Source organism: Mytilus californianus, unplaced genomic scaffold (assembly GCF_021869535.1).
Source record: "Mytilus californianus isolate M0D057914Y unplaced genomic scaffold, xbMytCali1.0.p SCAF_3, whole genome shotgun sequence".
In the NCBI taxonomy this organism is placed as follows: Eukaryota; Metazoa; Mollusca; class Bivalvia; order Mytilida; family Mytilidae; genus Mytilus; species Mytilus californianus.
The window spans coordinates 66,227,452-66,240,878 of NW_026262679.1; the positions used below are offsets into that span (position 1 = coordinate 66,227,452).

Genomic DNA, 13,427 nt, shown 5'->3' on the forward strand with positions numbered 1-13,427 from the left:
TCTTAGGTGGAAATTGCCGGTACGATTTAAATTCTGACTATATTTTTTTCTCTCAATTTAAATCACTGAACTTAAAAAAAAAAGAAACATACGCCCAAGATCAGAATTCTTCATGTAAATTCATAAATACAACGTTCTTATTTTGTAACTTTCGATATACTTCACCCCCCCCCCCCCCCCCCCCCCAACCTGGGAACAGTATATCTAACATAACAATGTTTGTGTACCTGCCCAAATAAAAAAAAAAAAGATGAAAAAAGAAAGAGATGAACGGTAAGTCACATCAGATTCAAATATTTATATGGTTGATTGTCGTTAACTAGAGATGTAAAGTTACATGTCTCTGCGTTAACTTATAAGAATGACAGGAAAGTATATACTTGAAATAGATTTATGATGAATAATATGCAACTGCAGCACCCCTTTTTATCAAAGTGTACATGCATGTATTTTAATGACTGTCCGTTATTTCGATTAAGAATAACAAGTGTACGTGAAATTCTATAGTTGCCTGTGAGACTTTTTTTTACCAGATATGCGACTTTTCGTATTTATATTTTCTCTTATATTACTCTCATTTAATATTTTATGCATAAGTGCAATATTAGGAATGGTTTATCCCCCCTCCCTTTTAAGCTAACTAAATAAATTAATCAACCTTCTAGCTGACCAGACGTTAACACATCTACTATCAGTCAATTCGGAGTGAAGTTTCTTTATTTCTTCAAATAAGCTTTTTGGGGATCATTAGTGTACGTCCAGTGGCATATATATTACATGCATGTCGGAACAGGAAAATTGACATGAGGTATAATAGAACCATGTTCACATTATTACATTATTATATATAATACACAACCATTGAGATGATGACGACTTTCTTAAACTGTTCAAAATAATCTTATGGAAATAAAAATCTGTGATTTTACTATGTGCATAACTTTGATGAACCAAAGCAAGTTAGAAATAAAATAAATAAAATAAATAAAATAAATAAAATAAATAAAATAAATAAAATAAATAAAATAAATAAAATAAATAAATAAATAATTATTTTATTATAGTGTCACATATTTGATCAATATATATATACAACAATTCATAATAAAAACAGAGATCAAATATCCAGCCTTAGAATAGACTTATGAGACACTTAGATATCGACCTGTATTTAAATCAGATTGGTTTTGGATGTTTCTCTCGTATATTCAATATACATGTATATATTCTAATTGCGACTATCTATAGTTCCGTAACCTTCTATCTCGGCGTATAATCCAATGATCGACAAGTGCGTACATTTTGTAAAATCAATATTTGTACGTTTCAAAATGTCCATAATTATTGACAACGAGTAATTACTTACATTTTCCCCAATTTACGTTTGGAAAATATGTAAATATATTTTTATTTTATCAAATCTTTTTTTGGAATTATTTAGATTTTCATAAATGTTCTTTACACCATAAATGTTATTTATAAACAAGCGTATGAGTTTAGTCATATATATAATGGCTATTATATCTATGGTTTAGTAAAGACTAGCATATCACTATCGGACACGCAAGACAAAGATGTATATTCACCTGATAGTTTCAAAATGGAAAGTTACAAGTTATCGGCCGTGTACACTTCTCAATACCCTCAGAGGTGAAGTGATGCACGAACTTGCTTCATGTAATTGTGTAATAAGAGTTTTAAAGCCCAACAAGAAATCGCTTGAATACCTGGACGTGTCAACTCACAATACCTCTGGGAACAATTCCTTTAGCAATGCTGGTGATCAGATAAGGGAAGGTCCGAATTTATTTAAATAAGATTATTACATAAATGAATTATGAACACACTAGATTTTCGAAAACATTTTTACACGGAACACTTAATTTATCACTTTGAACTTTTTAACTAATTTCCATTAACATTTCTTGTTTCAAAAACTTAGTAAAAAAAACAGTTTCAAAACGACAGACCATAGTACTAGTTATTCAAAAAAATTTTTATATATTTACATTTTCCGTATCAAGTTAGTTAGGAAAGGTTGCATGCACAACCATGTCTATTATAATCTTTTTTTGTGACCCGGGAAACTGTTTAGGCTTTCCTTGTCGGGTAAAACAACCGTACGCTTGACAAGATATCGACACTCAATTACGGCTACGTTAGGTTACTGCTTGTTTTGGTCCTTTGTGGTTTATGGATATATCGTGGTTTCTATTCAGGGATGATGTCAAAATGGCCGCACGCGGAGAAGTGATACTCTCAATTTAAAATCGATGGTGATCTCTTATCTAGCAGAATTAAACTTTAATATTTATGAATTTGTGGTTTTTTATACATAATCAACATAATATCAATTTTTTCATTTTTTTGCAAAGTTTCCCTTTAAATACTCTGGATTGACTTACTTTCATGGTTATCAATTTTTGTGGACTGAGAACAAATTATATTTTCATGGATATTTGATTTCATAGTTTTCCCAAAGTCAGCATATGAGCCTATAGAAAAATTTTACCTTGTTGAATATTTAAATTTGTGGTTCACCTATTCCTATGAAATCCACAAAAATTGTTACCTCACAAATAATAATGAATCCACAGTAAGCCCAACACAAATTTCTAGTTTTCAGATCTTTAATCATCTATGTTGAATTATTTTCCATATAATTTACATTGTAAAACTTCATTTTTGAGTTGTTTGTTGGCTGTATCACTGACATTTACATATGATGTCTATCCCTAGCCTGTCAGTACTGAGGTTGTGAGTTTGAACCCAGCACATGACAGGTTGTGTTAAACTCCAATCTTATGTGACTAGGATTGACAGTTTTCCTTACAATGGTCATGGTCCTCTCCAGGCGTTAGTCTTGTATGTTTTTTAATTTTAGTTCATTTAAATGTTTTGGAGTTTAGTGTAATGTCCATTTTTATTGAACTAGTACACATTTTTGTTTAGGGGCCAGCTGAAGCCTGCCTCAGGGTGCAGGATTTTTTCGCTGTGTTAAAGACCCATTGTAGCCTTCGGGCTGTTTTCTGCTCCTAGGTCAGGTTGTTGTCTCTTTCACACATTCCCCATTTCCATTCTCAATTTTACCTCCACCAATAAAAACTGACTGACACAATATAGCTAATAGTGCTGAAAGTGGTGTTAAACACAAACAATCAATCAAGCAGTCAGTCATTATGTTGTCATTTAACTGCTTTCTTATGTCTAGTAGTAATGTGATGACTGGGGTTTGGAAATTTCTGGGTTAGATCACTGGCCCAGTAAAAAAAGACTTCAACATTGGAATTTGATGCTTTTGCAACAAGCATTTAGGAGTTATGTTAAAGTAAAGAATGGTTCGGTCAGAGTCCTAATGATAAACTTGGTAGAGTAAAATGTCTTCTTGCTGAGTGTTACCTTCTGAGATAACTTTATAAAAATCTGACTTAATGTGTCAGTCTAGTACAAAGCAGAGTATATCCATGTGACAGTAACATGTCATCGTCCTAAATATACATACAATAATTTGCTGTTTCGCATTGCATACCAGTAGTTCAATCATATGTTATCTTTTGAGAAAAATTATTATCGAATATGGGAGAAAATAAATGAATAAATATCCAAATGCACGAATTGAAGACGGGAGAAAATAAATGAATAAATATCCAAACTCACAAATCTTCTGGTGCATTGGTTGGCATCCCCAAACGGAAGCCATCATCTATGTGATCTTTTATGGCTTTGTCTGATTCTTGGTCATGGTATGGTAGGTACAGAGAAAGAGTCATAACTTCCCATAGTAATACACCAAATGACCACTGAAAAATAATGTCTTGAATAAAAATACTATGACACAGTACATCACTTTTTAATTTTGTATTACAGCCATCAAAAAATATAGGTACTCTTAAAGTTCTTCAAATCATTATAGACATACGTTTTTTTTAATCGTTTAATGTATAAGTTCTCTAATCATTATATACATTAAAAGTTTGCTGACATTAATTAAATTGAATTTCTTCATATCATTGAAAGAGTTGGTTTCTGATCATTTTTATTCAATCTCGTGTTGTTCAATTATCATCACCAACTTTGAATTATCATCTTTTGTGTAGAAAATATTGTCATGCAAAATCAACCCTAGAAAAGATGTGTAAAGGATGAAAGACTCCTATAGCAGCTCTTTAAGGATAAGTAAGATGTATGCTATTCAATTGTTAATTAAATGGTCAGAGTTAGATAAGTACTGTGTTGGATATTTTCAAAAATGCAAAAATGTTGTCCTTTCCTGGGCAATGAATGATTTTTTTAGTATAAGCAATTGATTAATTTCTCTCACATACATTCCTGCACAGGTATATGTAGTGGATATCAACTAATGTCAAAAAGTACTGACTATTTAGGTTTAAGTTAGAGCCTATCTTATTCTTGTAGTATGGAGTGAACTTCAGTTTATCATTGAAGAACTTCCAGCACCACCAAGATAAGGAACAACAGTGAAAACTTTGTTACTGAATATACTGTCCCCCCATTCTAATATACATGATTGTTGTCGCCTGTGCATCTTCCCTTAAATTCTTCTTTTTCCATTAAAAATGATTAAATTTAAATATCAGTCCATACCACATCAGATGAAATGTCATAATATCCCATCTTAAGACTTTCTAAAGCCATCCATCGAACTGGAAGATATCTCTGTCTTAGTTGATCATACATATACTCTGTTGGATAAAGATTCCAGGAAAATGATGCATCAGAAATCTTTATTAATCCATCTGTCAATACCCTAAAATATAATATTTGTAAATAATTACATTACATGTATGTTTTATTATAATACGTTATTTTGATTGGCTAACAGCAATCTCGCATCATTCTGAAATTAACCTTCATTTCAAAATGAAATGTAACATTCATGATGACACGAGCTTCCACAATAAAGTGCACAAGTAAATAAAAGAAAAACTTGATAGAAATGGTGTTTTCATGATCCTAGCAAAAAAATGTAATTATAAGTATTGAATGCTTCTTTTAGTAATTTTATAGGGTTGTAAAAGCATTGACCGTGCGCACATTTTTAGAATGAAACGCAGAAGCACTTCATACTAAATGTACTTTGGTCAAGGCTTTTACAGCCCAATAAATTTACAAAAAGAAGCATTCAATTCTTAAATAAATTTATTCCCTGTATATAGTGTAAACATTTCAATATTTGTTGACTTCTTTGTATTTAGATAAGCTACCATGGATACAGATACAACCAAAAACAAGTATCATACTTGTATTGACAATGGCCAGTTGGGTTATAATTTATTTTATCTAGAGCTGTTTTAAAACATGCTGCTGACTATGCGGTATGGGCTATGCTCATTGTTGAAGGCCGTACGGTGACCTATAGTTGTTAATTTCTGTGTCATCTGGTCTTGTGGAGAGTTGTCTCATTGGCAACCATACCACATCTTCTTACTTTTATACATGTTGAAACCAAAATACATAGGTTGGAAATTGGGTATAAACTAATTTTAGACAAAACCTGAGCAATATCAATTTCAAGAATGCATGGTTTTGAGTCCACATATTTTCTCATTTTGAACTTGAAAATTTATACTGAAATTTATATAATTATTTAGATAGATTAAGGTTCATCTCATCAGACAAATTGTACTAACAAAGTCAATATTATATGATAAATTACTAAAAGAGACTGTAAGTTAAATTCTTTTCCTGAAACTGCATGTGATATTTGTTAAAAAGCTACCTATCAAGTAATCAATAATTAAGGTTGATTAATGTAAATTCAGAAATTATTGTAAGGTTTATCAATGCAAATAATGTGGCTTGGTGAGTGTCGTAATAATATCTCAGATTTTGACATCCGATACATTTACAGTCCAGCCTTGTTATGTTGAAGACGAAGGGACCGGACCAAAGTATTCGACTTATCCGAGGTTCAACTTATCTGAGGTCGAGTGTGTCGTCATAAATTTGGAATGCATGAAATACGATATGAGTATTGTGTAAACTAGATACTTTGAACAGTGTGTCTTTTTTCGATATGACACGATTGTGTATTCAATCTCCATATTTTTTGGTCCTTCATACTAATTAAACACACAAGTACAGATACAAATCTTCACAAATAAAATCAATAGTATACACTAATATGAACATAGGTCAGTCACTATAAATTATGAAATCACTCGCGGAAGGAAACAAGTTATTTACAGTCTCTGATGAGGTTTTATCATAATTGCTTTAATCGTATTATCTATTATCTATTGTAATTAATGAATTTTAATTCTAACAATTCATTTAATCTCAGCTTGGGTCATTTAAATTCGTTTTGTTTTATGATCAGAAGAAATGTGTTCAACACACTAACATTCTGCTTGGACGATCAAAACAGTGTTAATTACCGGTCACCATAAACATGTCATTTTAACTGTTATACAAACAAGTATGTTTACTCAGCTTTAATCTTTTTTGAAAATGATTAGGTTACATAAGAAATACATCCGATTTGAATTTTCATCATTAGGTCTACATCTGTCGAAATTTCTAACTTACAAACTTCGAGACATCAGGGTTAATTTACATTAATTTTACATCAATGGGATTATAAAATTCAACCAAGTTTCAACTAATCAGAGGTAATTATGCATTGATCAAACGGGCAGTTTACCGGGACCGAGAAATTACTTCGACTCATCCTAGTTTTCGACACAACCAAGTTTGACACAACGAGGTTTGACTGTATCTGTATGCAGTTTTTCCCAAAATTGCAAAAATTAATCTTACATTCTGGTCCATTCTTTAAAATTCACAGTAATAAATGCACTCAATAATTTCTAAATTAACAGTATATCCCTTAAAAGATAACAGATAATAATATTGGGTCAACCAAATGATAATACAGTGCACTGTGACAATTTTCTTTGAAAACTTTCAGAAAGTTAAGGAGGAGTTGCACTTACCAGGTCAATATCATATGATTATAAGAATGGGTAAGTTCAATTATGTGTCAATCCAAACATCCGACTAGAATTACTTTGCAACATGCATATTCATTTGGTGAATCAACATTGTGTAATGGCTGTTTTTTTTTAAATCTATCTAAAGGGTTAGCAAAAGATGCACTTACTAATTCTTAGAACAGATTGACATACAGTATGACAAGGTGATTCATTAAAATTTCTAGATTAGTTTATTTTGAGAAAATGACAAATATGGAACAATTTTTGGTCATATGGAAGTTGAAGTTACTGTTTTATGGTATTTCTTTAAAAAAATATTCTTTAACTTACACACAGTTCCTTGTAGCCAGGTCTTTATGAACCATGTTTTCATTGGACAGGTAAGTCATTCCCTGTGCAACCTGCAGACACATCTCAAGTAACTGTTTTACAGTGAAATCCTGTGAAAAGTTTACAGAATGAGAACAAGTATATACAGTACCATTGCATCACTGTTTACATGAAGGGACAATAATAAATTTACCCTGTTATTATTCATAAGTGAATAAACATTTCATTTGATTCAGGAAAACTTGCATTTTTGTGAATATTTCATTTAGTTGTTTTGCCAAAGTCTACATACAGACCTGCGAAAAATTTGTATTTCACTGAACATTTGAATTCATTGATCATCTGTACCCATGAAAACCATGAAAATTAGTATCCAACAAATAATAATGAATCCACAGTATCTTAAGACTGCTCTCCAGAATCCACCACCAAAACTTTATTTTAAGGACCATCTAACACATCACCTCTTTCTATACAATAAGGGTATATCTTTTAAAAAGCCATATCTTCATTAAAACAAGAATGTGTCCATAGTACAAGGATGCCCCACTCTCACTATCATTTTCTATGTTCAATGGACCGTGAAATTTGGGTAAAAACTCTAATTTGGCATTAAAATTAGAAAGATCATATCATAGGGAACATGTATACTAAGTTTCAAGTTGATTGGACTTCAACTTCATCAAAAACTACCATGACCAAAAACTTTATCCTGAAGCGGAACAGATGGACGGACGAACGAACGAACGGACGAATGATTGGACGCACAGATCGAAAAACATAATGCCCCTCTACTATTTATTGTAGGTGGGGCATAAAAAAGCATTAACAGAGCATTGGTTGTTTTTGGCTTTATATTTCTTAGAAATAGATGGAAACAAAACCGTGATGAAGAAGATTGTTGATTACTGTTTGTTTTAACATTCAGGATGAGAATAAGTAACATTAAACAGAATACAAAGTGGATCACTAGGATTAAGAGTGATAAATTAAGATTGCCACTGGAAAATGAGGGTGTCTTAGATAGCATACATTTTGACTTGCAATAAGCCACCTACTGATCCCTCAAAGAGTTGTTGCAAGAATTCTTTGACATGCAGAGAGCTCCTTACAAGAGAGGCATCCATTTATGTCCCCATTCTAACCCAACATTGCTGCCTATTTATACGTCCTACACAACCAAACAGAAACCCACTAAATATGGGTTTTACTGCAAGACGGTCAAAGTCCATGTGACCGTATGTTTAAACCTGTCAGCTCGAGGAGTCAAAAAGAAAATCTCTATAAATCTGTATGTACAAAAGAATGTTTTTTTTACTACTAAGGTATCTGTATTGAAACTCAATTATGAAGATAAAATTGTTATGTATTACTGAATTAATTACTTGTTGCACTTTTCAGCTAGCCAGTAGAAGTAACTTAAAAAATCTCAAGACTAAATTCTAGACTTTAGTTTATAATTCCCGACATGAGCTATTGAAATGATTTATACTAACATGTTTGGCATCATTTAAATATTCTTTAAATCCTCTACTGTAGGCAGGATAAAACTCGTAGAATCTATTTTGGTCAACAGAAATACCCAGCATTCTTTGTATATTGTCATGGAAACAATCCTGGAACTTCATACATTCCAACAATCCGTTATTAACCCAAGCAGGGTACTTGTTGTCAACCACTGCAAATATATAAAAGTAGTCTTATTTGGCAAGATATTGATGACAGAGCGTTGCTGCTTACAATGAAGCTACTTTAGCACTGGTTTTTAAGAGTAAACTTGAAGTCATCTATTTTAAAATTTCATGGACATAATCATGACCTGGTTGTAATAGAAAATCTGTATCACAGATGAACAAAGATTTGTTCCATTTAAGGTAGCCCTAATCTGTCTTAACTACTTCTTTAATGACTGTCACCAAATGGCAGTTAATCAAAGATTGAGTTGCTCTATGTTAAGGTTTCTGTGATTTTTTTTGGGGGGGACTGCTATTTGTCTGTTTACATGGCCACAATGTTCTTTGTCCTTCTGATGATAATCTTTTTAAGTTTTTCAAGGAAACAATTGAGTTCTTTTAAAATAAAAGCCATCATATCTTTTTACTTCTTGGAAATTTAAAAAACAAAAAACTTAAAATCAGTAATCAATATCTACTTGTTGAGATACATAAGAAATATTCAGAAATTCAGAATGTTATAAAATGATCTGTTGACAAGATTATCAAGATAAATAACTCACTCAAATCCATACATTTTAATAACAATGTATCAAAAAAAAAATCACAATTTACAGATCAATATTCTTTGTCAGTTAAATATTACAGTTTGTATTCGTTGCTTGCAATCGGTGTTAAATTAATTTCATACTGCTTGTATAACAGAATTGCATTACAGAATTGCATTACAGAGTTGCATTATAGAATTGCATTACAGAATTGCATTATAAAATTGCATGACCATGTTAAATCTAATTGGTTACATAAAAGCAGACCCTGAGAGTAAGGGGATGTGGGGTATATGCCAATAAGACAGTAACCCAATAATACAAGAAAACTGAAACAGCATCTTGAGGTCAATATACAGTGTTGAACAACAAACAAATTTCTATACCATATGTTAAATTCTAAATCTCCTCAAGTCTTCATAACTACAAAACTAGAGAAAGAAGTCATCCTAAATTCAGGATGCATGAATGTGGTCCAGATTTTGCTATGAAGGAAACCCTACAAGACATTTATCTGAAAACAAAAAGAGTCCACAAACTTAAATGTCTGGCCAGCTTCATTGATTATAACTCAATGTTTTGTTGAAAAACTTGATAATGTATTCACTAAAAATATTCAGAAAACTTAGAATTAATCAATGAAGCATCAAAATTGTGTCATGGTCAGGTGAGACCTGTCAGTAACACTTTATAATGAATCTATAACCCATACTATAACTTGAAAACTAAAACCATAAAAATAAATTCTTTGAAATCTAGGTCAAATGACTCTATTCAGACTGATATGTATCACTTAAAATGATTCTATAGACCAAATATAGTTGATCTATTAATCATTGACTAAGAAACTGACCAAAGACCAAAACATTCACATAAATTATTATACATGAAAAGCAGTCAAGGTGAGATAACTCCTGTCAAACAGACAGTTTTTTGTATGTTTGTTGCTGTGCATGTACTGATATTGTGTCACGGATGGATACCCCATATCCTTTGTTTTTCTATTATTATGATATCACCTGACAATGATATAATGGACCAAAAACAGTTGACTCATAGTAACTGACTAGCTGAACTAAGGAAGACAAATTTACTTGATCATTGAACATTGAAAATAAGGTTAAGGTTAGATAACTTCTGTGGGACAGACTTTGTCACCGTACAATTATAAGAACCAAGTATAGAAATGGAGAAACTAATCAAAGTGCAAAAATTAAAAGTTGAATACTAAAGATGAAAATTGGGTCTAAGTCAGGTGACTTTGTGTACAGGCCAAATATTACTAATAATAAATGGGATATTTACCAAATTCAGAAAACTTAACACTTGACTATTTATAAGTCATAACCACAAAATGTACAGGTCACAATGTGTATTCTTTCAAATTCAGACATTTGGCTAGGAGGATTGGTCTATACAAGATGCTTACCAACTTTTGCAAAAAGTCTTTGTTTTGCAATCAGAAAATCAGAAATGTTTCTACATATGGATGCCTCCGATATAAATTATTATGCATGATTTAAAATTTGCTGAAAGTCCTACCAAATTAAACCTGACTGTAATATAAAAAAAAATGAATAATAAAATACTTACACAATTCCTTTAATGTTTTTACATTGGTTTTGATTGTCAACTCTTTACCAGCATTTGGAGAATTTTTACTGAATGTTCCATTTAGTACCCGGATTTCAGTTCCTGAAATGTAAATGATCCTGATTATTACAAGAAAAAAATTTACATTTTGTAGGTTTAAAAAAAATGTAATTCACTTTACTTTTCATGATAACTTCGTTTTCTCAGAAAATTTCATTCAGAAATATTAATGGTTTGAAAAACTTTATCCTTGCACTCAAGAAAATACTTTTTCTGGGAAAAAAGTAACAGTCTATAAAACAATTTAAGAAAAGTAAACATACAGAATATACTACATACCTTTTAGTGTACACACTTTACCAGGCTCTATATTTTGCCTGTCTGATATACTTTTCTCAATCTTTTCTCTTACTGAACTTTCTATTTTATGAAGGAAATCTTCAGAACAATCTGTTTCGTCATAACTTAAAGCTTGTTCTAAATGATGCTTCTCAGAATACATTCTATTAGGAAAGCTAGGTACTACTTCTTTCTGTATTAAGTTAGTTGTACTAGGTGAAGTGCTTCCTGCATTATACATCGGTAGATCAAATCCATTCTGAACTGGATCTGAAAATACATATGTAATTCAATAATAAGAAATTCCTAGATACCAAAATTAATAATATATGCACATTTAAAAATGTCAGTGGTGCTGGAAACCAAATGTTTGAAATTCAAAAGTATCTTTAATTGAAAATTTATCAACCTCCCAGAAACTTCAAACATAACCAAAGCAAGACTGGAGCATAGAGAAGATAGCATTAAACAAAAAGAAAATTATCAAATATCAATATCAAAGTTATATCATCCCTGTCATAACCCCTCTAAAACCAGATTCTTAAGATATGAAAGTATTACTATGCATTTTATAAAAGTCATTAAAGAGATTCACAAGACAAACTTCTTGCATTTCAAAATAAAACTGTTCTTTTCTCAGCATTTCAGTTCAATCTTGGCTTTTTCGCTCACCTAGGCGTATGTGCATGTCAACAATGGGCACTTTCTTACATTGTAAACTAGAATAGATTTCATGACAAAAATATCTTTTTTGTTAATTTTGTATTGCTGATCATTTTTTCTGTTTACAGTTTATCTCTATCTTTGGTTTTTGACCAAAACATAAAAGATTAAAAACAAGAGGCTCTCAAGAGCCTGAATCGCTCACCTGTAATTTTTTGCTTAAATCTTTCATCAATGATTATTTTTGCTTTTCAATATATATTAATGAGTGGCTTAAAAATGCCATATAAATGTTCTTTGTATCTGTCATATTTTCTTCAAAAGCAAAAAAATGCATTTTACCCCTTTGTTCCATTTTAGCCATAGTGGCTATGTTTCTTGACGTACAAGGAAATAAAATACAAAATTTATACAAGATACTCTGAAACTCATTCAGTCCAAGTTTGGCTGAAATTGATTCATCAGTTTCAAAGGAGAAGATTTTTTAAAGTAAGCAAACTAGATTAGATGAACAAATTGTGAAAAATTGTCTTTAAAGGACAATAACTCCTTAAGAGGTCAATTGACAATTTTGGTCATAGAAACTTATTTGTAGATCTTACTTTGCTGCACATATTGCTGTCTACAGTTTATCTTTATCTATAATAATATTCAAGATAATAACAATAAACTACAAAATTTCCTTAAAATTACCAATTTAGTGGCAGCAACCCAACAATGGGTTGTTAGATTCATCAGAAATTTCAGGGCTGATAGAACTTGACCTAATGAACATTTTACCCATGTCAGATTTGCTCTAAATGCTTTAGATTTTGAGATATAAGCCAAAAACTGCATTTTACCCCTATGTTCTATTTTTAGCCATGGTGGCCATGTTTTTTGACGAAACAGAAAATAAAACACAAACTTTATTCTAGATACCCTAAGGATCATTCAGCTTAAGTTTGGTTGGAAATGGTTCAGTAGTTTAAGAGAAGAAGATGTTTGAAATAGTTTACACCAGACGGACGACGACGCCAGACGACGCTGAATGACGACGATTGCAAAATGTCATTTTAGGGCAATCACTCCTATAGAGTATAGAGTATACAAACAATTTCTTCAAAATTTGGACTTATTTGTAGATATTGCCTTGCTGATCATATTTGCTTATTCAAGCATGAACTCCAATAAGGACTGACGATTTCAGCCATGTTGACTTATTTGTAGATATTAATTTGCTGATCATTTTTGATATTTTAGGTGTCCATCTATCTATTCTAGTTTTCAAGATAATAGGCAAAAACACTTAAAATTGGTAAAAATCATCATTAAAGATCAATAAC

The 13,427-nt window shown here is 31.4% G+C and overlaps 1 protein-coding gene across 5 annotated transcripts in view; it reads right to left on the reverse strand.

Annotated features, from left to right (window-relative positions):
* Positions 1–13,427, reverse strand: part of LOC127733114 (hepatocyte growth factor receptor-like) — a 143,852-nt gene that overhangs the window by 58,290 nt on the left and 72,135 nt on the right. For all 5 annotated transcript variants that reach the window (XM_052242404.1, XM_052242403.1, XM_052242406.1 and 2 more), the window contains exons 19-24: positions 11,440–11,709; positions 11,101–11,202; positions 8,783–8,964; positions 7,287–7,396; positions 4,606–4,768; positions 3,658–3,800 (exon numbers count right to left, since the gene is read on the reverse strand). In XM_052242404.1, the coding sequence (XP_052098364.1) occupies positions 3,658–3,800; positions 4,606–4,768; positions 7,287–7,396; positions 8,783–8,964; positions 11,101–11,202; positions 11,440–11,709 (970 nt within the window). The remainder of the gene's footprint in view (positions 1–3,657; positions 3,801–4,605; positions 4,769–7,286; positions 7,397–8,782; positions 8,965–11,100; positions 11,203–11,439; positions 11,710–13,427) is intronic.